The sequence below is a fragment of the Arctopsyche grandis genome, chromosome 3 (genome assembly GCF_051622035.1).
Source record: "Arctopsyche grandis isolate Sample6627 chromosome 3, ASM5162203v2, whole genome shotgun sequence".
Classification (NCBI taxonomy): Eukaryota; Metazoa; Arthropoda; class Insecta; order Trichoptera; family Hydropsychidae; genus Arctopsyche; species Arctopsyche grandis.
Window position 1 is genome coordinate 24,952,206 of NC_135357.1, and position 27,005 is coordinate 24,979,210.

Consider the following 27,005-nt stretch of genomic DNA (forward strand, 5'->3'; position numbering starts at 1 on the left):
GCTGCTGGTCAGACCTGGATATTTGTGACGCCAGGTCGATCAGACTTTGCTATTTTCTCCGATTTCACTGTTGAAAAATGCGATATAATAATAAAAAAAAATGCTGCAATGTTTGTAATCGGCTAGGAAGGCGCATTGGTTCGGTGATTACTAGTCATATGTGAACCGCTCACAGGACAACCGGTCGCTCTAGATCAGTCACACGTGATCACCCGTCACACTAAAACTGGTCACACCCAAAAAATAAAAATTAGTTGAATTTTTGGGTGTGACCAGTTTTAGTGTGACGGGTGATCACGTGTGACCGACCTAGAGCGACCGGTTCACATTTGACTAGTAGTCCGTTTACCGGCGCATTGAAGTTACCTGTAAGGCCTTCCTGGTATATATGTAAAAAAAAATGCTTTTTTATACGAAATTTAGGCAGTTTTGAGCAATATTTGGGCTGTTTTCTGCACGTCGTATTTTCACGCGACAAGAGACCCGTGCGAGCGATTTTAGTAGCGGCGGTTATCCTGGTATCGATTCACATTTTAAAAAGATCCACAGCCGCATCGACTTGGAAATTTCGAATTACGGGCACAATAAACCCAAACGAAATTAAAAACATTCGCATATATTTCGATCGCAGGTAAACGATAGTGCGAGCGTCGACATAGCGATCGTAATCAAAAACGGAAGAGAGCCGCAAACGACGCTATTTCGTTTGTTTTGGATCGGCGATGTGTGAGTGCGCGTGCCGGAGCGCCTCGGTGTGTGCGAGCGAGCGAGGGTGTGTGTGCGCGAGTGTGAGTGTGAGTGCGCGGTGGCGGTGGCCGTGGCCGTAGAGAGCCAGCAGCGGGGCGGAGGCGCCGAGGGGGGACGAGTGGGGCGCCGCGAGTCGCGAGACGCTCCGCCCCCCGGCCAGGCCTGTGGACGATCGACTCGCATCGCTCTTCGGCCTCAGTTCGCCTCCCGGCACCGGCAGCGGCGGGGCGCCCGCCAGACCCACACCTCTACACCCACAGTTCCACAACGCGCCGCACCGCACCGGACACGGACACGGACACGGACACGCCTCGCGACCCGGCCCGACCCACACCACGTCTCGGGCTCCGCACCTTGGACCTCGTCCCGGACCCCCGACCCCCGACCCGCACCAGCTCTTCGACCGCCGCACACGCCTGCGCCCTGGAAGCCTCGACTCGGGCGAGCGCCCACCCGCCCGCCCGCCCGCCTGCCTCGTGCCCACTTCCGGACAGGTGAGTCCTGCCGCGCCATTTGCCGCGCCCCCGCCCCGTCCCCTCTCCCCGGAGTGCATCGTCGTTTTGCCGCCAAAAGTGATCGATCTGACGTTTGACGGGGACGCGGCTCGACGACTCGACGACTCGGCGCCCCCGCACTCCTTCGCCCCCGCCTCCGCCATTTTCACTCGCAGCCCCCCACCCCTCCCCCGCCGCCCGTCTAATGCGCACAAAGCGATCCGTGCAGATCTCCATTCACTTCGCATCCTCGCATTCTTCTCCACTGCTCGTTCGATGTGTGCACTCGTTCGTTTTGCCACACGTTACGACGACCATAGCCTCTCAATTGCGCTCTGGTTGGTTTTTTTCCCTCACTTTTTATTTCGCGCGAATAGTGTGTGACTTTTGTCAAACATATTTTTGACGTATTACATAAACATTCTTGCAACATATGTCCCCGTTGAAGTTTCACGTGTGAATTTTTAAATCTCATCCCTACGATTTGCTATGTCTAATTCCTATAAAAAATACCACTATATATATATGTGACATAAATGATAACAAATTTTTCAATGAAAATTTCTAATTATACATTTGACGATTTCACAACATTAATCATTCTAATTCATTTATATTTTTCATTTACGTTTCAATCGTCCAAAAACGACGTGTAAAATTTTCAATTTTGTTAGTGAAAGTGTTTATCGATACGCCTCGTATAATAATATCTAATATACAATGTCGAAAAAGATTTTGTATGTAACTATTTTTGAAAAACAAATGAATATTCAAATAAATTTAATAAAATGTTTACTATATTACAAATACTTTGATTAAAAAGTCTTTGTATGTATGTAAGTTTTGGTTCGTAGAATCTGTGACGTTAAATTTAATAAAAAAACAACTGAATATTCAAATAAATTAAAATAAAATATAACTATTCAAATAAATTTTTTAAAATGTTTACTATTAGATTAGCCGTATTTAAGCGATTTATATTCCAAATACCGAACGAAGCCGGGTATAACCGCTATTAATTCCACTAGTAGTAAATATATAAACCAAGCAAAAGATATGATGTTGTCTATTAGACACTTTCAAATATCAATTGTGTACAAATTCAACTAGCAGTTTTACTATACAAGTTATGAATTGTGTGATATATTATGGATATTAACTATGTATGTTACAGTCCGAATATTCACCCCAGTGCGTTCATTAAAATACTATCATACACAAAAATGCTAACGGTCAGGAGCCATCTTCAAATAGACTCCCACTTAATGTTGCATGAAACTTTAAAATGTTAAAACTTCAACAGTATTTGAAAATCCTATAGAAATAGCATTACAACATTGCTGTAATTCCCATTTCCGGTACATAAATAAACATACATAGTTGGGTCAAATGATTGAGACTACTTTCACCTAATAGTTTGTTACACGAACAAACTGATTCGCTTATTAATTTGTTCTTTTGTGTATAGTGTAACTTTCCAGATTGATTTGTATGTGAAAAAACTAGTATCTTCATGAACAAATGGAAGATACACTTGGACTGTGACATATGTATATGTATATATATAAATTTCTAAAAATGATAACAATCTTATACAAAAGCATACACAATCGGTGTTATTTGCATATGTATGTACTATGTAGTTTTTATGTGAATTCTGCACATCTTCGAAAAAATCTAAATCATGATGGTGCAACAATTTTTATTTAATTTTAAGAATATTTTCTACGTTTATATATGTGAAATATTTATTTATACTGATTCCTGACACCGTTATTAATGTGATAATTTTTTTGTTTTCAGATAAATTTCCGTCATGGAAGATACTGGATATCATCAACTGCCGATGGATAAATTTTTGCCCGGTGTGAGCAATTTAGGCAACGATGTCACTCTTATGAGATTTCAAAACCACGGTGGATTAAATGGAGGTTCCGATGGCTCACCGAAAGCCCAAAAGCTGCCTCCACCTATACGGGAGCGACCCTTTATGGGACCGGAACGTCCCAAACCGGCCGTCGTTGGTGAGACGTATATTAAAAAGCCGGAAAAGAAGAGACCTACGACATTCATGGAACGGATGAAATGGCTCAAGAAGTTTCCGAATGCCAATATGAAAAAGAATAAATATACTAAAATCTCCGATGCAGCTTCTTTTAAAAATAATTTGGAAAGAAGAAAAGCCCTACAACACCCCAAAATGTTCGGCACTACGTTGGCTAATGGAAATCACGATTTAATGAAAGCCAACATAAATGAAATTAAAGAGTTCGAATTTCCAAAGGCGACGACTATTATGCCTACAAATATAATACCCAAGACTATGTCGAGTCCCGTTTTGGCGAAGAATACATTGCTCATAAACAAAGGCAAATTTGAAGGAAGTTCGTCTTTTGATGAAAGCGGCATCCATTACGGAAACTTGCAGCCTTCTGTAACATTCAAATGCCGAAAATGTAGTTGTACTTCGTTCGAAAGCCTCGAAATGTTGAAGGAACACCAACTTCATTGTTCGTCACAAGCTTCGTCATCGGAGACTGCGCTCGAATCGGACCCATCCAACGCTGGAAACAGCAGCGGTACTGGAAACCGAACGGCTCGACAGGTAGTGCTGTGTTCGGCTTGTGGAACTTACTTTGCAAACTGGAATTTGTTTTTGCACATGAGGGAAGTTCACGGTCGACACATTTGCTTGTTCTGTCTCGGACTATTTTCTCAAGCCGATAAACTCTCGACCCATCTCATAGCCAAGCACAACGTTCAAGTTAATTGCTTCAAATCCAAAGAAGAAATAGTGGAGAAGTTTACGGAAACATTTTACCTTACGTGTTGTAAATGTGAACTTGTTTTTACTCAAAGTGACAATTACGCTACACATGAATGCACACAAGTGATTAGACATTGTTTATCTTGTAATTCGAAGGGTGGACATAAAGTTGATTGTCCGAAAAATTCTAAACATAAATATACTGGGCATTTAGATGTAGATCCTAATAAGAAAATTAAGAAAAATGTTGCAAACAAACAAGTTTATGAATCCCCTTTGAATCCTTCTTTACTTCCTCCGATGGATATGGCAAATATTGTAGACCGGGGTCCTTTCGCTGGTTTCGATATCAAACCGGAAAAAGACATAAGTGAATTATCATTACTGGAGGGTATAGGAGTTAATCTAAATACGTTAAATGCATTAACTTATGCTGTTCCTGATGTAAAACCTGAAAAAATAAGTGCCAGTAGTATGGCATTGCTAATAGAAGAAGTAAAAAATTGTCTTTCGACTACACAGCCTACGCCACCGCCCCCGCCCCCGCCTCCTGTGGAAACGGAAGCTGAAAAGCTATCAAATAATGATAATACGAATGTTTCGAATGATGTTGATATAAATGTAGAATCATTACAACCGACAGATTCGGACGTCAATTTAGAATCTCAAACAAATGCCCCCTCCGATGAAACTAAAATAAGTAGTATAAGTAATTCTAGCTCTAATAAAAATAGTTCTGATTCTGTAAATTCTGTAAAATCTGCAGCAAACGTGCAAGCGCAAGAAAAAGACATTCAATCGGATACGACGACTGAAACTTTAAAAGAAGTCAACAGGGTTCCCAAATTAACAGTTAAAGTTCCGAAAGTAACTTCAGAAAAGGAATCTTCAGAATACTCATCGGAGAGCGAAGATAGCGACAAACTCACCGTCGATTTGGAACCTAGAGCGGAAGATCCGAATGTGATTAATGAGGAAAAAGAGAATCTAATTGAAAATACGGAGGTCAAAAAGTGTGATGCGTCTCAAGATAGTGAAACTCCGGGTGAAGATATCCCTATTATAGAATTGACATTGGATCAACCTTTAGACCGATATCCTTTAAAAGATCTGCTCGAGGTTTTGTTAAACGCTAGTATATATAGCTGTATATATTGTAATCACGCCCGTAAGATTGCCGTTAATGGAAAACAACTAGGTTTGCATTTCATCTCGCAACATAAGTTTACGGCTACAGTTAACAGTATAACAGCTGAAGAACTTTTGCCAGAAACCATAGTCTCTAAGATCAGATCTTGTTTGCAAGATGTCGAAAATGTGCACATAAATTTGGACGAATTTGGTGGTAAAACTGGTACAAAAACCTACGATCACAATTATGAGTGTTTCCAATGCTACTATGTTACGACCATGCACAAAGATCTATATTTTCATAATAGGAAAATGCACCAAAAGTCCATATTATTATGCATAATGTGCAAATCTAGCTTTTACACGTACAGTGAACTTATTTGTCACTTGTGTCCCGGTGTCTATATCTTAAACAGTGAAATATTATTCAGATGTTGCATTTGTCGGTTTGAACCCATTCCGTCAGCATTTAGATTAATGGTACATTTAAGAAAGCGCCATCATGCCTGTGATGTTTGTTTAGAAATTTGTCATAATCAATCGAAGCTATCGAGCCACGTTTGGAAACATAAACTACATCATCTGTGCTATCGTTGTGGAATAGCTTATAGAAACAAACCGGACATTACAAAACATCTGTTTTGGAAACACGGCACTGAAAGTGTTCTATGCAAAAAATGCTTGCAGAGGAAATGGCCTCACGTCTACCACTTTTGTGTTCCGCCGAACCTCTTCACTTGTGAAGAATGCAGTCTGAATTTCACCAAGGCTGTTTATCTTAAAGTTCACAAACGTATACACACTGAAGAGTATCCCTATGAATGTGTAGAGCCGAACTGTGAACAGAAATTTATCTCCAAAAAATTGCTATCAAAACACAACACTAAGCATACAGATTCTTTAGATAACGAAAGACCTCCTAATAATTTAGACAAGTCGTCCTCTAATAATAATGGAGAAATCATAGATTTATGTGAGAAAGGTGAAGTAGCCAGCACTAACGATACAAAAAGTAAAAAGAGCAAAAAAAGCAAGTCATTCAAAGATAATTTACTCATGGATGTTAATTTGCCAGCACTTAATCTATCCGAGAGTGGCAGCAGTGACGATTCAGATTCAGAGGCAAACAAAAAACCCGAGGCTTCCGAAAATAGCGCCATAAATCCGAGCGAAGAAAATCCGACTAAGACTGAAACAACCGACGAGTCTAAGCCGGAGCCCGTTCAAGGGATTTGGGATAATTTTAAGCTTTATCAAGAATCTTTGGAGAAACAAATTGAAAAGCCACATATTCCGACACATGTTTGCGAATCTGACCATGATTATTGTCTTATTCCTACTGATGAATCTCCAGATGTCGAAATTGTGGGCGAGATAAAACCGAAAACTGATACTACGGTGAGCGTCAGTAGAGATAGCAGTCCAAAAAAGAAAACTAAAACTTCAAAGAAAAAGGGTAAATCTGAAACAATATCTTCGTCTAGCGATAGTAGTAGTGACAGCGATTCTTGTTGTAGTGGGACGAATTGTAGTTGCTCCTCCAGTAGTGGATCGTCATCCTCTAGTTCATCTTCCGATTCTTCTAGTACAAATTCTCCTAAAAGGCGTAACAATACTCGCAAAGACAGCGATGCGTCTCACACTTCTGCAATAGATATAATGGCTATCGGAGAATCGCCCTTGCGCGTTAGTAAATCAAAGGATCTTTCGTTTGCGGAATCTGATTTAGACAGCGATGAATCGGCGACTGATGAAGAGTTTTATGATAAACATCCAGAGAAAATTGCAAACAAGTTATTAGCTGAAAAGCGGAATCAGTTGATACAATCGGTAGAAGGAACCCCCATCAACAACGGGACTTATTTTGAATCAAGTCGTCCACCTTCACCGGACGATACTGATAAATTACAAAGAAAAAAAATTAAAGTTAAAAAGAGAAAGAAAGAAAAGAAATTGGAGATGATCCTAGAATCTACTTCTAAGTTGATTTCAGACGGTGTAAACATTCCGATATTGGAGCAACCGGGTGTATCCAATAAAATAACCATATCCCTTCAATCTAATACTGTACAGTTGCAGGAAAGTACACACATTGGCGAGTCTATGAAGATCAGCTCGGGTGCATTGTCCGATGCCGATAGCAAAAGAGCGTCGAAACGTAGAAGAGTACCAAATAAATTCTATGGATACTCTAGCGACGAGGAGCACATGATGAAACCGCACCAGCCTCCAAAATTGGAATGGCGCAAAGAAGATCTCCCGTCTCCCAGTGTGGTCCAACAGGAAAGCCCTCGTATCCTCCCGGAGATTCCGCGCGTTCCAGATATAACCATACCTGCCCCTGAACCGATCGTTCCGATGATCTCACCACCGAAGGAATCGAGTAGTGAAGATTCGGATTCGAGTAAAGAAGGTGTCTTGCAAATTAAAGATCCTTATTCACCATCTGAAAGAGAACCTGAAAGCGCTAAAGTCAGTGAGATTCTTCCTCCGGTGGATAGCGATATACCTTTTCCTCGACCGACTGGAGCACGAGAAGCCCGAGAAGGTGAAAGCGTCTATTGCTACTGTCGCTGTCCTTACGATGAAGTATCGGAGATGATCGCTTGCGATGCCGACGGTTGTTCTATAGAATGGTTTCACTTTGAATGCGTTGGTATTATGGTACCACCGAAAGGAAAATGGTTTTGTCCGGATTGTCGTGTCAGACAGGATAATTTACACAAATAATTGTTTTACGCAGTAATTTTGTAGAGTTTGCAAGTGTTGATTTATCGTTTTGTTGATGGACTAGCATATCTGTTGTACAGTGAAATTTTCGCACATTCACCGATAGCATCTTTTCATTCATTCATTCATTCGTTCATTGTATTTTAACATTTTTTGATTTTTAATTAAGCTATGGTTTAACATTTGTATGTGTGAATATATAGGATTGTTTCAGTGACATATTCTTTCTGTACTCTAGTTTTTTTTGTATGTAATATAATTAGAAATATAAATTTGATGATGTTACTATTATAGTAGCGTCACTATTCACCTTTCAATAGTTTCTATCTAGTCTTATTTTTCGTGCTTTTTGTAAAAATTATGATTAGTATAGAAGTATTGCAAATACGAAATGGTTTGTAAAATATTTGAAGTTCATTAGTACTCGGTATAAATTTAATGAAATAGTGTAATTATTGATTATGTCTCCGATTTAAATTTCAGTGTTTTCTCATTTGGTCTGTCGTCTGCACTTCACATGTAATGTATTTGTTTAAATTTTAAGTATTTATTGAATAATGTCATTTATGGTAACTCCCATTAAGGAATAGTTAGCATGCAATAAATATGTAGAACATAAGCATTTTAAAATATAATGACAACAATTTAAATAAAAACTATGGTTCATTAAAATACGCTAGGGTGCATAAATTGGAAATAAGATTTTAAAAAAATAGACAGGTTTCCCGTCAATATGAAAACCTACGCAGCTCTAAAAGATTAATGCCAATACAAATTAAGTAAAAATCTCATTAACAATCATTGGGAATTTTTTATATGAATTTATTTATAATACAACATGCATTTACTTATTGTTCTTAAATAACCCTTCGATCACTATGCCTTCTTAACTTCGAATATTAATAGTTAATACTGACATGATAAAGGCGTTTTAGGGGTTCAATATTTTAATATAAGTTGATATAGTTTTTTCAGTATGTATGTACATATATATATTCTTTAGTATCAGTGTTATTTACATTGACGCCAATACAAACTCTCGCTTTTATTTTTCGAATATCATCACAATAAACTACATCTTTATTGGGAATTTTATTGACTCTTATTTAGTTATCGTTTTATTGATTATGATTTATAATGATATTGTGTTGAAGAGATACTGTAGGCACAATTCAAATTAAATACATATGTTGTAAATTGGTTTCAAAAATTATTAAAAAAATATAAGTGTAAAGATTATTATTATTAAAATAGTAAAAACTTGGCTGCATTCTTGGGCGAGTGCAAATGTTTTATGTAAATTAAAATTTAAAAAAATTTACTTCGTTATATTCTTGATTGCGTTATTCGCTTGTATGTATATCACTTGATTGTTACAATTTAATCTTGATGAAAGTTCACTATTTACTAATTAATTGTACTAGAAAGTAATGTTGACATAATTGCTGAAACACAAATTACTTGTAAAAATGGATGTGTGATAAATGTTGAATCATGCCTGTATTCATATTAATAAATACTTTTTATGTAAGGAATATAAAACGATTTTCAAACATAAACAAAAGTTTTATTTTTATTTATGAAACACCCTACAAAAATCATTTTAAAAACAAATTTATATTATTAAGAAAATATACATATACCTTGATATTATTTTGTTGTTTTGTTTAATTGATTACCAGGCCAGTTCTTCTCCATCGTATTGATAGAAACGGCCCGTACTAGTTTCATTCAAGCTTTCTAACGTCTTGATCATTCCTTGAGTGCTGGTTTCGATATCGAGTGGAGCATTTGCTCCTCCCATATCTGTTTTGACCCAACCGGGATGCAACGATACTACCATTATGTTGTCTTTCTTCAAGTCGATGCTCATTGACCGAGTTGCGGCATTCAATGCTGTCTAAAAAAAAGCATCAGGGTATTTCAATTACAGCGACGACACTACTAATTATTTAAATTAACTTACTTTGGAACATCTATAGGGGTAAAATCCTCCATTATCATTCAATGCAATGGAGCCTAGGATTGAACTCATGTTAACGATGGCAGCCCGGTTGATTCCAATCGACGAAGGATTTTTTTGGGAAGCGAGTTTCAACAATGGTAACAGTTGCTGTATGGAATAATATTCCAATTAAATGTTTATGTAGAATTGTTATTGTACTTTCTAAATTTTAGAAAAATAAACTCACTTTAGTCAGCAGTATCGGAGCTACAGTGTTAATCATGAAATTGTCAATTAGCTGTTGAGATTTGACATAATTCAACGTTGTGAACTTGGAAGTTACACCGGCGTTGTTTATCAATAGATTTAAACCATTCTCTTTGGTATAATTTGATATTTCTTCCACCACACTTTTGTACGAATCGATATCTGATAAATCTACGAAACATTTCGTATCATTAATTTTTATCCAAGATATTAAATTTTATGCTAGCTAATGTTTCAAATTACCTAATTTCACTATGTGAAGATTTTCGAATTTTCCGCTTAGTTCTTGGAGTTCCTGCAATCATATTACATTTTGGTAGACCATATTACATACCATCACGTGATTCAAATTTAAAATCATTTTATGTAATTGTGTAATGTTTATATCTAATGAGTGTGTTCTTACAATTCACACTAGTAAAATGGGCATATGTTCTTCCCTTTAAAAAAAAGTCTTCATCAATATAACGACTGTAGTGTTACATCTATCTACTTACTCAATTCTTAGCAATGGAAACTAAAAGGAAAAGGCGCAAAAACTGAAGGGAGACTTTTTAAAAAGGTCACCTGTTCGAAAATGAAATGTGAATTTTTGTACTCGGTTTTGATTTGAGTTGTTTTCATCAGGGCTGTAGGGAGTAGTTCGAGTCGTTAAAAATTTCATGCTTTCGTAAAACCCCGTGATTTTTCGGTTTGGTGATTACTGGTCACAAATTACTCGTCACAAAGTCACTAAAATCTCTATAACGGAACATCTGGCAGCCGAAAAGTCCATCATACTAACGATAACTATCACAGTAACGAGAACTTGAATGCCAAATATTGTGTATTCGCGATTTTCATGCCAAAAATTGTCTTTGTGACCACCCCAATGTGACGAATAGTCCAATTACCGATTTTTCGTGGCCAAAAATTGATACAATATGAATATCGTATTACCGATGCTACCGACTAAGAGTGACTCACCAATAGAGAAAGTCGTCACATCATATGCGGCGCGGCACCTGTAATTAATACTCCAGAGATATTCGAAATTGAAAAAATACCCATTGGAAAAAAAATAGATTTTTAAAATCGAATTGTGCAAAAACGTCGGAGTCAACGTCACTTTTTTAACGACTCCATAGTAAACGAGTTGGCAACAGTGCTAATGAGGGGAATGTCGTTTCGGCGCGCGATTTGAATTATTATATGTCGCGTGGTTGCCGCAGCGCTTCAGTCCGACGGCTGTCGTCGAGCGGGTTGGTCGTGTCTTTTGTTGGTGTCTCGTCAGCATCATATTTACACCTAATTGTGCAATGGCACCGATAGGTGAGTCATTTTAGTCAATAGAATTTTCACAAAATCCGCAATCGAACGTGTGGGAACGTTGTCGGGGTTGTGAGAGCGAGAGCAGTAGAGTATGTCCCGAAAATGCTCACCGGTGCATCTTGGGGCTTTCTGCAGGCAGCCAGCAGCGTGGCTCGAGGGTACTTCCTGACCAGAGCCGACACCAGGCCGAGCCCCAAACCGCGGTTGCACCCGGTCACGAGAGCGCTTTGCATCTCGCACTAAATTACTAAATGCCGACAACTGTCACCACGCTCGGCAGCACTCTCCACACCACTACCGACCGACCTATGCGTTCACACACATGCACATGATTATGAGCGATGTGTGACGTAAAAAGTATTTCGTGCACGTGTGTGTGTTCTCCGGCGCGGCTGGCTATATTTGGCCTTAGGGCCGAAAAAAACGAGCCATGTAGATTTTGTTGTTTAAGTTATTTGCACGTTCGTCGCATAATTTCGTTTATCTTTATGTATGTATGTATATTAAAAATCAAATCACTTTTAAAATATGTTGAAAGGAAACGTCATTTTTAACGCCAAAAATTAATCGATTATTTTACAAAGGGTTATTATCAACATGCTCATAAAATACTCCATTTGATCATAGAATTGCTTTTATAATAACTTGAAATTTCTTAATCCTGTAGCCAAACTGAATATTTTGCTTTCAACTTTATTACAAATGAATCACTAGTTTTATAAGATATGTGCATCTAGAAGCATCTAACACGATGAGCGTTCCCTTTCCCGTTATATACACATATATTTAAATTGTGTTTTTTATGAATTTTGAAATGAACTCTTCGACTATTTTATAAACGTTGCAAAATTCTATCAAAATTGCGATTTTGCATATTATTAGACAGTGGGTAATAGCTGAATAAGCTGAAATATATTTTGAAAAATTTAAATATTTCATAATTAATGAAGGGTAAACGGATTATTCCGGTAAAAGCGATCTGGCCCAAGTCACTAAAATCTCGATCACGGAACATTGGCACTCGAGTTCTCGTTAGAACAATATTTCATTTGGGTGGCTTTCGATTGATTAAGTTCTTGGGTGCCAGATTTTCCGTGATCGAGATTTTAATGACTTGCGCGAGATCGGTTTTTGCGAAATAATCGCCGAACCAAATGAAGATAAGAGCATATGATGATATGTGAACCGAAAAATTGATAAAAAATATAGAAAGTCACCATCTACCATTTGATAAAGGCTTCTCCAACACACTTCCATTCGTCTCTGTTTTGCGCAACTCTCATCCATTTCACTCCACACATTTTTTAATTTCGTCCACTTTTCTTCGCTGCCTTCCTTTCACTTTTTTACATTCTCTCGGGTAACATTCCAGCATTTCTTTTGTCCACTTTTCGTCCATTCTTCTAGCTACGTGACCCGCCCATTGTCATTTCAATCTCTTCACTCTCTCCACTATATCCACTACCCTTGTCATATTTCTCACCCACGTATTCCGTATCTTATCTTTCCTCGTTATGCCGAGCATACAGCGTTTATATATGTACTAAAATTGTAGCATGTATGATATAGGATGCCATTATTTAAACTTGTGCATGTGTTGTGTCAATACGATATCCCCAAAATTTAAGTATCAATCATAGTAAATGCGCTGAATATTAAAATTTTATTTGTCAAGCGCTATTGGGATGATCAATCTTTTCATAACCAGCGCCTGAATATTTTAGAATATATGTACTATCTGAATGATTTTATCATATAATCTATGTAGATCCTGCAATATGAATATCAAGCTACGTAATTAATGAAATGACGTCATCAATGATGACTCGTTCCGTTATAATATAATGTAAAATTTTCACAGCGCGAGGCTTGCATTTTTCATCTCAAATCTGAAATGTAGATAAAGTAAAATAGCAAAGAACAGAAAACTAGTACAAAAATTTTCTATTCCAAGAAAGCTATTGTGTGACATTGTTGTTGTATTTCAAGTAAAATGATGTACATTTTTGTATAATTCATAAATCAAACACTGACAGTTTCCAATGAGCTACTTGAAAAACAATTCAATGCTCGATATCTTAATTGATCGACGATTACAATAAATATATTTTCCTGCTCGATTCCAAGATTGATCGTCGTGCTAAATCGAGACCTTCACAATTCATGACCTTCAGTCGTGTAAAAAAGTAAGAGAAAAACCTGCCATTGCTTATTGGTCAAACCGCAAACCAACCATAAGCTAACGCTAACCATATCTCCAATATTAAAACTCCAATTGCCTTTTTTTTACTGATAGAACTAATTAACAACGATGAATTCAGCGTAAGAAATGCCGTGCGCTTGATGGGATTGACCTTCGCAAAAATTACCAAGTTCTTAATTGTATTAATCGATAATTTTACACTAAAATACATATTACAAAATAAATTTATGTACGCTTTGTACCAGCGCCGTTTACATGTGAAAACCTACATACATAAGCAATAAAAAAATCGATGTGTACAAATGATATTCTATGACCCAATTCTGTGAGAGACTGTCAGCCGTCATTGTCGTAGTTTGATGTGAGTTTTTTTTCTGTTCAAATCATGCAGTATTTTAGAATATTATATACTAGTTGTTTTACCTGGCTTCGCTCAGTATTTGTAATATAAACAGCTTAAACATGGCGAATCTAATAGTAAATACTCTTTGTTTTTTTTTTTATTACATTTATTTGAATCGTCGTCATAGAAATATTCCCAACAGTTCCCAATCAAAAATACTTACATACATACATACAAAGTCTCTTAAGAAATTATCTATTGAAGAAAATATAGGGGAAATGAATGGATATTTTTACTTGGCAACAGTTTTATTGCATATATATTTTGAACTAAAGAATGCATCGATATGTGCGTACATCAGTTTTTGCAACACGCCTACTATAGATAAGGCCATACAGATTGATTTTATCATCAGATGATGCTTGACATAATCTTCTATTGCAAAATACGCTGTAATTGAACATTTAGAATCTAGATTCTAGATGTAATAATAAGAAAAGGGTTAGTAAAAATGAGTTTTATTTTTATAAAAAAATATCTTCAAAATCCTTCCCATTGGTTTTGCCTTTTTTTACACCTGTTTAAATCTTACTAGTATTGCTTCCAAGTGATTATATTCAATTAGTATAATCTCACTGAAAATAATAATTTGCTCATCCTTATTTTCCTTCATTATTATCAATACGAGTGTAATCGATGTACGGAATAAACGTTGATATGTCATGAATGTCATTATTAATTAAAAGACTGATAGAGGAATTTATTGATTTTATTAGCTCGTGGTTAGTCTGCATGAATCAATCATTGAAAGTCATGCTTCGTAGCTAGTATTAAAAATTTATAGATGGTCTGTGATATATGTTTGTACATTTGTATGTGCTGACTTTCCCCTTCTTCGTAATCTAAGAATAAACACATCTAATTTCAGATTAATTACAGTTTATTGTAGTATTTACGTCTAGATAAGGTGTCGCCACAGGGCGCTTGTTTTTAGAGGGCGGCCGTAATATTTTTTTGAACACTTATCTTATGTAATAAATTGTGCAACGTCATTATTCTTCACTGTGTCTGTTTGCGTAATGAATTCCCTAAATTTGAAGTGAAATTATCACAATTGATTAAGTTTTCAATCACCCAATGAAAATATGTACATAAACGGCGATATAAATATTGTGTATGTATGTAGGTAGATCGAATTGGTGATAATAGTTTACTCTTATAAATTTCATCAGGCTATCAGCAGTAATCACATGATGTTTAGAATAATAGTATGATTACGTAGAAGTAAAAAAAACTTAAGAGGGCTGGACACCAGCGCCTTGTCCATACAAACGTATTAGACTTCTCCCTTCCTCAATTATGGCACCAGAGAAATTCTTTTTTAATATGCTATGGATATCCACCATTGGGTTGCATCTATCGTTTTATTTTTTTGATTAGCTATTTTTTATCGGTCTCCGTGACGAGCCAGAATGTTAAATTACAGAAAACGCAAATATCGGAAGGCAAAGATCGAAAATCGAAAGATCTTAAGTCGAAAGATAAAAAAAGGGTGCATGGTAAACGGTACATACTCACTTAATTTGCGCGAGCAGGATACAACAGGAACAAGAGGAACAGGCTTTTCCTCCCGTATTAATGTGCGCGCGCAGAATACGGGAGGAAAAGCCTGTTCCTCTTGTTCCTGTTGTACCCTGCTCGCGCAAATTAAGTGAGTATGTACCGTTTACCATGCACCCTTTTTTTTTGATCTTTCGATTTTCGATCTTTGCCTTCCGATATTTGTGTTTTCTGTAATTTAACATTCTGGCTCGTCACGTAGACCCATTTTTTATCGGAGCTAGGAGCCGTCAAACATCAATAAAATCGCCTCTTTTTTACACCCACGAAAAGAGTCCAGCGTGCTTATTTAACGGTCGATTTAAAAAAAATACGCGCATAGTTGCACAGAAAATATCTTTCTCATACCGATGATGAAATTTTTTTAAAAGTTGGTCCAGTTTTGGAGGAGAAAATTGGAGAATACGAAACCTCAATTTTGTGGATTTAAAATACGTATTATCTGGTCGAAGCGGAACTGTCGCATTTACTCAATATATACATTCACTCAATATATATATCGAAGAAAGGAACGGCAACAAAATTAAGGTTTCGGGTGTACAGTCCTCTTAAGTCGTAACTTTATAAAACATTAGATCAGCTGAAGCTAGTGATCTAATTAGAAAACTCGGTAAACTGGGTGTTGTCTGTAGGGAAGAAATCGATAACAATTAATTTGGATAATACTGTGATTTGGATAATAATACTCTGGATAATACGGTAATTGGATTATTAGTCACATTGCGGCGGTCACAAAGACAATTTTTGCCATTAAAATCGCGAATACGCAATATTTGGCACTCAAGTTCTCGCTAGTATGATGGACTTTTCGGCTGCCAGATGTTCCGTTATAGAGATTTTAGTGACTTTGTGACCGGTAATTACCGAACCGGATAATACGGTAATTGGACTATTCGTCACATTGGGGTGGTCACAAAGACAATTTTTGCCATGAAAATCGCGAATACACAATATTTGGCACTCAAGTTCTCGTTACTATGATAGTTATCGTCAGTATGATGGACTTTTCGGCTGCCAGATGTTCCGTTATAGAGATTTTAGTGACTTTGTGACCAGTAATCACCTTACCGGATAATACACAACAATAAAAATGTACAACATATGACTCGTGCACTCCCCACAGGTTGACATTCACTGGCTCAGTACTGACAGCTAGATGCGGTATGGGGGAGGGGGGTCGGATAGTTCAGTGCTGTCATGTTATCGGCGTGCGCGCTTTTGGGGGCGGCGGCGCGGGGGGCGATGGGGGCGCACGCTCAGGCCATCAGAGCCTTCGCCAACTTCGGTTAGTGTGACGATCGTCGCATATTGCCCTCACATAACCTCAATCGATGTTCCATGTCGGTCGATTTCGTATCGTGACGTCACGTTTAACGTCCATAACCGCATTGCGAGATATTGTGCAATGTTATATTTAATACGTACTTACCCATTTACAAGTCAAATTTAAAATTAGTATTTCTTATCCCATTTGAGTGTGGCGCAATATACATTTATACTGTCGAGTATGCAGTTTGGTTTAAAATCTTGTTTCGAGTATGTTGACTACTTATTTGGAATGTATTAATAATATGTACGGCACTTTATTGCTGTACTATTGAATTATTAAGTCTTGTAAGGCGCTGGATCGGTTCAGTAAGAGCTGTAAGGAAAGAAAATAAATTGATACCACTAAAAAAGTATGGTTGTCAGGCGTCCCGATTAATCAGGATTGTCACCAGTTTTAAGTCTCATGTCCCAGTGTCCCGAACAAACCTCTCAGGACGCCTAAATGTCCCGGTTTACAACTTTTTAAATTCCCACAGAAGTTTTTAACTCAGAATTAACATAAACTATAAACAAAAAGTCGATGTCTGGACCAGACAGTCTATTAAACACTGCAGAAATATTCAACAATGAACTATTTGTCTTTGGCTTATACTTTCTGGAGAACTACGTGTAGAAGTTTATCTTGAATCGATAATTTTCTCACACTCAGATTAATTCATCACATGCAGACGCAGAATAGACACCTTCAGAACAGAAAGACTAAAAAATTTTTTGTGATTTTGATAATATATTGAATATAAAAATCTACTCTCACATTCAAAAACTACGTGGCTATCACTATTACCTGAAATATAGCGCTCTCTAAAGCTATTTGAATATTTAAAAGTTTTTTTTTTAGCTGAAGAAAAAGCACCAAAAGCCTCATTAGATTTTTTCACTTATCCTCTCATTGAAGTTTCTTCATTTACATATATTAAAAATAGTAGGGGAAAAAATCAATTATAGATATTCTAAACATTATCACTTCGATTGAAAATATATCTATAGAAAAGTCAAAGATCTGATTTTTTTTTTTTGGGGTGGAGGTGTCCCAGTTTGACTTGCATGAAATTTGACAACCCTTCCATAAGAAGATGTTATATTCTTTTTCTTACTTTTTTTTCGTTTTCTTGTAGAACGGATCTAGTGCATTTAGAAGAGTTATCTGTGTATATTTAAATAAATTCATTGGTCTTTTATAATTCGTCTTCTGCCATTTTCACTACATACTCAGGGCTGACGATAGGGGAGGGAAGCTGGGGTAAAGTTCCAGGGCCCGGACTACTCGAGGGGCCCCGTATTGGGATTTTTGACTGATAGATATTGATATTTTATATTATTCTACATAAAAATACATATATTTATTTAAAAGATTCAGTTTCAAACTTCATTACCAGAATATCTTATCCAAAATATCGATAAATAAATTTAAAAATATATATATTTCTATAGTATAGAGCTTGATTTTTTTTCCAATGAATTTATCGATAATATTCCAAAATAATAGCATTCAGAAAAGAATTTAAATCCCTGGATACAGAAATTGACTGGATTTTTATTACGTAGCATACATACTTTTCAAATCGAATTTTTCACTCAAGTGAATAACACAATGATCTATAAGGTAGATACCATTTAGTTGAAATTTATATAAATTTTATACAACATTGAATACAGTAATCATCATAGTTGAAGAAATACTGATCTGATAATTTGTAAGGTTGAAGACATTTATAAAGAAGCTGTATTCCAATTTTCAATTTGATTGATAGAACGGTTTAAGAGTTTGGTTTAAATACCCGGATTCTTATATGTAGATAAGTTTTCGGAAATTTCGGGCGGTCAATAATGAGTTAATACTGAATACTTACAAAAATATATTTTATTGATTGATTTGTAGCTTTCCATGTTGTATGTGCATAGGTATACATACATATACAAAGTTAATTTATAATTTGAATGAATTTTACATTTAATTCTGTGTTTTAGGTAAAACCAGTGTTCACTATTGTATAAGCTAATAAGTAGACTTAAGTTTATGCCAAAGTTTATATCTTAAATTTTATATTTTTTTATTTCAGCTTCCCAGTATGATTATGATTTGGTGGTGATAGGCGGTGGCTCAGGTGGGCTAGCCTGCGCTAAAGAAGCCGTCAATCTCGGTGCTAAAGTAGCAGTGCTCGACTTTGTCAGTCCTTCTCCGAGAGGAACAAGATGGGGTTTGGGTGGAACCTGTGTAAACGTTGGTTGCATTCCAAAGAAGCTTATGCATCAAGCTGCATTATTAGGAGAAGCTATTAATGTACGTTAAATAAATATATAATTTCATGACTTCACTTCTCCCCGGAATTCCACTGAATATAATAATAAAATACCATGTACAATATGAATAGTTATTTATAATGTGATTTTTATTTTCAGGATGCGCAAGCATATGGTTGGAAAATTGCTAGTCCCGAAACTATACAGAATGATTGGTCCGCCCTTACAGAAGCTGTTCAGAATCACGTGAAGTCTGTAAATTGGGTCACACGGGTAGATCTACGAGACAAGAAAATTGAATACGTGAATGGACTCGGACAATTTAAAGATGCAAACACAGTCATCGCTGTAATGAAAAACGGTTCAAAGAAAGAATTGACGGCCGATAAAATTGTGATTGCTGTTGGCGGCCGACCTCATTATCCCAATGTGCCAGGTGCATTAGAATATGCTATATCGAGTGATGATATATTCAGTCTGGATACTCCACCAGGAAAGACTTGCGTCGTCGGAGCGGGATATATTGGTTTGGAGTGTGCTGGATTTTTGAAAGGTTTAGGATTCGACGCAACTATCTTGGTGCGATCTGTCGTATTGAGAGGCTTCGATCAAGAAATGGCTGAGAAAATTACCAACGAAATGTTAGATCATGGTGTTAATTTCCAATTCAAATGTATTCCAAAATCAATAGAAAAGAAAGCCAACGGAAAATTGCTAGTGACCTGGATTAATACTGAATCAGATACCGAGTAAGGCTATATTACAAACGCTTTCAGCTACAGTGACTAGTTATTTTGTATTAATTTTGTGTATTGTGTTGTTCACAGACAACAAGATGAATTCGATACAGTATTATATGCAACCGGACGATATGCTCTTACGAAAGATCTTAATCTGCCTGCAGCTGGGGTTGAAGTTGTGCCAGAGAATGGAAAAATTGATGCAATCAATGAACAAACAAATGTATCCAATATATATGCAGTCGGTGACGTGTTACAGGGTCGTCCAGAGCTAACCCCTGTAGCCATCCATGCCGGTCGACTTTTAGCTCGTCGTATGTTTGGAAATTCCAAACAACAAATGGATTATGACAATGTTGCTACCACTGTGTTTTCTCCTATTGAATATGGCTGTGTTGGATTAAGTGAAGATAAGGCTATTCAAAAGTATGTATTCACAAGTTTTTTTTGGATAAATAATATTTAAGTATAATAAATAGCATGAAATATACTACGTCTGAGCTGTTATATTTGCAAGTGGCGGAATTCCAATTTTCAGTTCCAAAAATACTATTTCTGTTTGACTTAATACACCAATTGTTATCACTTCTTTTAATTCCATATGTCTAGAATCTTGGAAAAGCAGAATAAAGTATTATAGGCCACATTCATATATATATAATATCGCTATTCTGTGTGTCTGTGTGCGATAACGCTCGCCGTACTATAATAGTCTTTTCGATTCGACATACGTACGTCACAGTTAAAACAATGCCAACAACAAAATAATATAATTCGAACATAATAACAGATCAACAAAAAACTTCTATATATGTATACTGTGTGCTACTAATGTTTCCTTTAGGGCAATAAGTCTCCAAGCATTTAGCGCCATCTATTGAAAATTAATTAATTAAATTAATTTTTCTATTGTTGTTTTATATTGTTTATATGTGGTAGCTTTTACCATTTTTTTTTCATATTAAACAAATATATTTAAAAGGTATTTGAAAAAAATACGACCGCATGCGGATCGAACACAGGACCAATACATTTCTTTTATTGTTTTTTTTAATTAACAGCTTAATATGCGATGATATTTCATCAGGCACAACACTAGTTTTTATATATTGTTAAACGCAAAACACACTTCTCTTTTCGATATTTCTTGAAATGAAGAAAAGTGGACGAATGCAACTTTCAATTATAACGGCTCATATGTATATTTTATGCGTGTATACATGAATGAAGTGTGTATTGGTTTTTGATTTTAATTTCTATTATAGGTATGGTGCTGATGCTATTGAAGTTTACCATTCGTATTATAAACCTACAGAATATTTCATTCCACAACGTTCTATCAAAAATTGTTTTTTGAAAACTATCACTTTAAAGGAGGCGCCCCAAAAAGTTTTGGGACTACATTTTGTTGGACCTCATGCTGGAGAAATTATTCAGGGTTTCGCTGCAGCTATGAAGTATATTTCTTTGTCAATTCTGTTGTATATTTTGATTAACAATATGTAAACATTGTTTTATTTACTTTCAGATGTAATTTAACCATGGAAATATTGATGAACACAGTCGGAATTCATCCCACAGTCGCTGAAGAATTTACTAGACTTAATATTACAAAGAGTTCTGGTAAAGATCCGAACCCTGCATCGTGTTGCAGCTAATTTAATTTATTTTCACAAATAAACTTTTTTTACAATTCATTGTGAACACTCGAAATGTATATTTCTTTTAAATGAAATTACACAGTATTGCACACACTAATATATTACTCATTAACGATTTATATTCAATATTATTTTCAGCGAGTACTGAAAATAAATTAGCAGATTTTCTGTTGATAATAGGCATTCCTGTTTTGTTTTTTGTTGAAATTTTAGGTGTAAGAATGAGTTTCATGTTTCAAATTGTTAAATAATGACGTAGAATCGTATCTGTTTAACGAATGTTATGAGAATGTATCAGAAGCAATATGGTCACATGTATTTTAATAAAAACAAAATTCGGATTTGCCACGTGTTTTAAATATCTTGCCAGATTTTTACACAGAGTGATCGATATTTTTATATATTTTGGAATTTGATAGGTAAAACTAGTACATGCATAGTAGTTTTACCTTATCTAAATGGGTGCCGAAAGACAAACTTTATATGATATCTTAAGTAGTATGTAGTGTTTGAAACATTTTTAATCAAACACAAATTGTGGTTTTCCTGATAATAATATACGTATACTCGATATTGTATAATTTTGTATTTGTCTTATCAATTAATTAATAAATATAGCACAAAAGTTTCATTTTTACAAAAAGCAGTTTCATTCTTATAACACTACGTATTTTTAATTCTAATTTATATGTACATCGGCGTTACGGTTTTTCCGTCTTTTCAACTTCCGTAACTCTTGTATTATTTGAGGAGTTTCGGGACAACCAAACCATTGTTGGGGAGCTGGAAGAGGATAATGCTTGTCAGCTTCCACTAGTTCGCTATCGAATCTCCAGTAAAATAATCCTTTGAAAAAATATGTAGAACCTGAAATATTTTAATTGCAAAATTTGTTTATTTATATATATGTATGTGTATTTGAAAATTATTTCTACTTGCATACATACATACATATGTAGTATTCATATTGTATCTAATGCTTACCATCTATCCAGTTAATAACAGAATTAATATTTTCGGGAATGCCTTTCCAACGTCTCATATGCATAGGGTAACCGTCATCAAGTGTATTTGTTTTTTCGTTATATCTCCAAAATTTATCATTTTTAAACAAATAAGTTCTTTCATTTCTTGGCCATAGGAAAACGGCATTTATTGATGTACGATTGTACACCTTGTATTCCTCCAAACTGAACGGACCCCCCATATGATCACCATTTAGTATCCAATGATCAGAACCTATAAAATTTGAGTGTTTTATGTTAATTTGAATTAATAAATATATACATAATACATACACATCAAGTATTGAAGAACAAACCTGAGAAAAATGTTATTTGGCCTAATGCGTTTTCATATGCTGCATCTATTTTTTTGACACTTTCTGGTAAGCCTGGGAACATGGCCGTTAAGGTTGTTGGGAAACCCTCATGAAGAACTCCTTTACTTTGGAATCTCCAAACATTCTAGTAATCAAAAATGTTTACATTTAAACTACATTATTGTCATTTTAATGATTAAAAAATAATGAATGATATTTACCCTTCCTTTAAAAACGTAAAGTTCGCCCCTCAAAACGGAAACAGTATCATAGACTCCCTTACACAATTGACGTATGTTTTCATTTACTTTAGGAATTCCATTTTTGTTTTTGTGATCTTCAACAGATTCAAAATCACCGTCAAAAGTAAGTGCTGGGCGAACTGTTGTTGAAGTAGTAGCCCTAGGCTTTGTTGTGGTTCTAGTAGTCCTAGGCTTTGTCGTAGTTCTAGTAGTCCTAGGCTTTGCCGTAGTTGTAGTAGTCCTAGGTTTTGCCGTAGTTGTAGTTGGAGGTTTTGGTGGACTTGGTCTTTGGGTTTGATCGCTTTCACGTGACTTATCATCGTTGTCTTCACGTTTCGGCATCTCACCACCAAACTGTTTGACTAAATATCGAGGTTTAACATATGTTAAGATGTACCTACAATTTTATTTTTACTTATCATGTTATCATATCACTTACTGTATAGTTCGTACATCCCCATAATATCATCATAGTCTAATCGCATCGATCCTCCTTTGTAATAGGCAAACATAATCGATTCTGGAACTGTTGAATGACCGAGCCCCAGAGCGTGTCCCAATTCGTGAGCGGCCACCGAGTAAAAGTCTGTGCCTTCGTCTTCCTCAGTTTTGTTCAGAGTCCACAATTCGTCATTGTCAAAATGTACAGTGCCACCGTCTCGCACATATGGGAAGAAAGCGTGAGCCAAAACATAGCCACGACCATCAAAAGGATACCTTAATATTGACAATATTATATATATTACTACATATTTATTTATTTTTACATAGATATATACCAGGAAGGCGTAACAGGTAAACCCCAATGCGCCTTCCTAGCCAATTACAAACATTACAGCATTTTTTATTACATAAATCGCTGAATTTCAAAATGCTGAAGAACACGAAATTAACAATTAATTAATGTGCGCGCGCAGAATACGGGAGGAAAAGCCTGTTCCTCTTGTTCCTGTTGTATCCTGCTCGCACAAATTAAGTGAGTATGTACCGTTTACCATGCACCCTTTTTTTTTGATCTTACGATTTTCGATCTTTGCCTTCCGATGTTTGCGTTTTCGGGCGTTTCACATTCGGGCCCTTGAGGTAGACCCATTGGTGACATAGTGGGTAGGATGGTTTTTGCCAATTTGATGGAGGAACGGTTTCAACAATGAAATCATATAATTTGTCAAACTCTGATAGGAAACCATCGACTTCGAGTCACATATATCTAAGTCTGACCAGCAGCATTTAAGATTAGCACGGGATCGAACCCGGTAATATCTTGGTGCTTAACATAAACGCAGCCATACTGCTGGCTTATGTATTTAATTTAGCATTCAAATTCTAATTGGATAGATTTTGATATGAAATACTTACTGGTCACCATGATTTCCGACTCCAAATGAAATTTTAAGATCAGACGATGGGTTATTGCTCGGTATGAAGGTTAATTTTCCATAAGGTGCCCACAGATTAAGAGCTTTTCTGACCGATTCTCTGACAGCTTGTTCTCCTAAATCACCATTCCAATTTCCTATACTATAAATCAAAACGCAAGTTTAAAACTAGTACGTATTAACATGACAGAGAAGCAAATTTTTCTTTGCAATACATATAACATATCCAATATTTATATTAATGTATTTGGTTCATTTTAGGATTATTATTAAATTCCATTGATAAACCTTCACTATTAATTGAACATTTACTGTTTAAAATAAATGAATTTATGAGTTTCAAAAATAAATAAAATCAGTATATTATTGCATTGTACTTACTAATAAGTTAACTCCTTTTTCTGCCAGGGTCTTCCAGCTACAACATACCGCTTTGGTCGATGTCCTTGTACAATGTCTTTAACGCCACATCGTGGTTTTTTCATCAACTGCAGATATCACACATTTTAATGACAATTCGCATATTTTATGCATAAATAAATTTTGAAGAATAAAAACAATGTACCTCGATAGTTTTATTGTCGAAAATGCCAGTTTGTTGTAAGCCCCCATATTTTTGAATATTTGAAATGGCTTTGACGACCGATTCTTCCGTGTATTGCGCTGCAAAATCCGACGATGGATCACCGCCTAGGTAACCAAACCTTTGCATGAATTTCATCTGAAATTTAGTTGCACCGATCATTATCTATGGCCTCAATTATATGTATGTAATATTTGATTTGTGTAAATTATATGTGATAATTTGATGTAACCTTTGAGTGAATTTCATGTACAAATGTGAATTATATGTAATGTATTTCAAATACCTGGTCGTTAGATGGGATTACGGGGAGTCGAGACGGAGCTGGTTTGCTGTGAGCAAAAAGCACCAAGACTTGCAGCAGTACGAATAAGACGCATTTGATAGAGGACTCCATCGTGGCCTCCGTTGGGTATCAATGCCGAAAATAAACATACGACGTTGGCTGTTGAACTCCTATTTATGATAAAATTTTTACCCATACGTAGACAACTGACGCAAACAATGTTCGGCTTATCGTTAGTGGGGAATTATGAATAAATTTTGACCTCAAGATCAATGGAAAGGATCACGGTGGTCTATTTCAAAGACAGGAAAAATTTATGACAATGCTTTTCTCGCCTAGTTTTTAAGAATCGGCCATTATTGAACAACCACACATCCTCTGTGGTCGTATTTAACTAAATTTCAGCTAATTTATTTGTAAACTATAATTTAAAGAGTAATATCCTGTCAACGCAAAGTACACAAGGTAAATTTACATGCAATTATTTTTAGATATAAATTTGCGATGTTTTTATTTCCGCAGTGGATTGTTATTATAAAATTATATTATTATATTCAGTTATATAAATACAGTAACGACAGTGTTACACTTTCCTAACATTATAATTCTTTATGGAACAAAGAAAAAATGTTGATCTGAACTACATATGTTACATATAAATAATATAAGTTTTACGACTTTATAAAAATATTGAAATACTCACCATAAGAAAATAAAAATTATCAAATTTACAGAATTTTACAAACAAAAATAAGGCCAGTAAATGTGTTCCCAGTAGGTGCATATTCTCAGGATTAAAATTTCTGGTCAGGACACCATTATTATATGTTGCGCTTGAGGGATATGATTAAGTCTGATGAGATAACTTTAAATATATTTCTATGGTGGAAGATATCAAGCATTCAAGTCTCATTTAGATCAACACGGGAATAGTATTAAATTAAAATATGTGCAGGGCCTCGCAGAGAAAATGCAAAGCCCAGGTTAACTGATGTTTTTTACCCCCCCCCCCCCGTCCCCGTCCCCTTTTTCATTAAAAATCATGGGGAAGAAAAAATGAATAAACTCACAGGCAAGGTAAAAATAATCTATGTATTTGAGGAATGTAAGGTCACAAAACAAAATTTGATATAAGGGGAGGTACCATTTTCGGTCAACTTAAAAATTTACGTGGTATCGATAAGAATTTCAGTAGCCGACAGTAAGTTTCAGCTCGATAGGACTAACGGTGTTCAAAAAATCCTCAAAATACACAGACACGCACATAGTTTTCTAGACCATGAAAACGTGATCAGTGATCGATTCTGAGTTCGAATCAGTCAAAATCTCTAGTTCAAATTTTCGCATGATCACAAAAGTTCATCTATTGTTACTACGTACATAGATAAAGTAAAAAAAAACCAAAGTGCAATCGCTATATTAGGTAATATTTTCAGGAATCCATTATTGATAATTTATTTCAATAATTCTACCGAAAAATTCTTTAAAATCACGAGGCCCATGGCAACTGCCCCTTCTGTTCCCCCCTCTTATATGGCCTGGATATGTGCATATTGCAAGTTGCTTTTGCCCAAAAAAAATAAAGTAAAAACGGTTAACTATTGTCCTACAAAGCAAATATAATGTAAGGTAATTAATATGTGAGCGCGGGCACGTATTAATTAA

General features: G+C 35.9%; 4 protein-coding genes across 7 annotated transcripts; 2 read left to right on the plus strand and 2 right to left on the minus strand.

The window, feature by feature from the left end:
• Positions 1-608: 608 nt before the first annotated feature.
• Positions 609-9,420, plus strand: MESR4 (misexpression suppressor of ras 4). Its single transcript, XM_077427386.1, has 2 exons — positions 609-1,241; positions 3,045-9,420. The coding sequence occupies exon 2, from the start codon at positions 3,058-3,060 to the stop codon at positions 7,867-7,869; it is 4,812 nt and encodes a 1,603-aa protein (XP_077283512.1). The 5' UTR covers positions 609-1,241; positions 3,045-3,057; the 3' UTR covers positions 7,870-9,420.
• Positions 8,673-11,803, minus strand: sni (SDR family oxidoreductase sniffer). Of its 2 annotated transcripts, none has more exons than XM_077427391.1 (5): positions 11,503-11,803; positions 10,325-10,376; positions 10,062-10,252; positions 9,836-9,982; positions 8,673-9,769 (listed from the first exon to the last, which is right to left on the minus strand). In XM_077427391.1, exons 1-5 carry the CDS (start codon positions 11,623-11,625, stop codon positions 9,545-9,547), a joined length of 738 nt encoding a protein of 245 aa, XP_077283517.1. In that variant the 5' UTR covers positions 11,626-11,803; the 3' UTR covers positions 8,673-9,544. The 2 variants fall into 2 exon arrangements, with proteins under 2 accessions (XP_077283517.1, XP_077283519.1); XM_077427393.1 differs by lacking the exon at positions 11,503-11,803 and adding an exon at positions 10,649-11,045 and having other exon boundaries at positions 9,419-9,769.
• On the plus strand, positions 11,277-22,637 carry Trxr1 (Thioredoxin reductase 1). 3 transcript variants are annotated; one of them, XM_077427389.1, is made up of 6 exons: positions 11,277-11,392; positions 18,948-19,168; positions 19,288-19,877; positions 19,956-20,294; positions 21,134-21,325; positions 21,397-22,637. In XM_077427389.1, exons 1-6 carry the CDS (start codon positions 11,380-11,382, stop codon positions 21,524-21,526), a joined length of 1,485 nt encoding a protein of 494 aa, XP_077283515.1. In that variant the 5' UTR covers positions 11,277-11,379; the 3' UTR covers positions 21,527-22,637. The 3 variants fall into 3 exon arrangements, with proteins under 3 accessions (XP_077283515.1, XP_077283516.1, XP_077283514.1); XM_077427390.1 differs by having other exon boundaries at positions 11,380-11,399; positions 18,958-19,168; XM_077427388.1 differs by lacking the exon at positions 11,277-11,392 and adding an exon at positions 16,671-16,843.
• LOC143909411 (stromelysin-3-like) lies at positions 21,910-25,876 on the minus strand. Its single transcript, XM_077427387.1, has 9 exons — positions 25,341-25,876; positions 25,037-25,192; positions 24,853-24,959; positions 24,452-24,613; positions 23,532-23,809; positions 23,072-23,454; positions 22,851-22,995; positions 22,514-22,768; positions 21,910-22,396 (listed from the first exon to the last, which is right to left on the minus strand). Exons 1-9 carry the CDS (start codon positions 25,449-25,451, stop codon positions 22,209-22,211), a joined length of 1,785 nt encoding a protein of 594 aa, XP_077283513.1. The 5' UTR covers positions 25,452-25,876; the 3' UTR covers positions 21,910-22,208.
• Between the last annotated feature and the right edge of the window lie 1,129 nt (positions 25,877-27,005).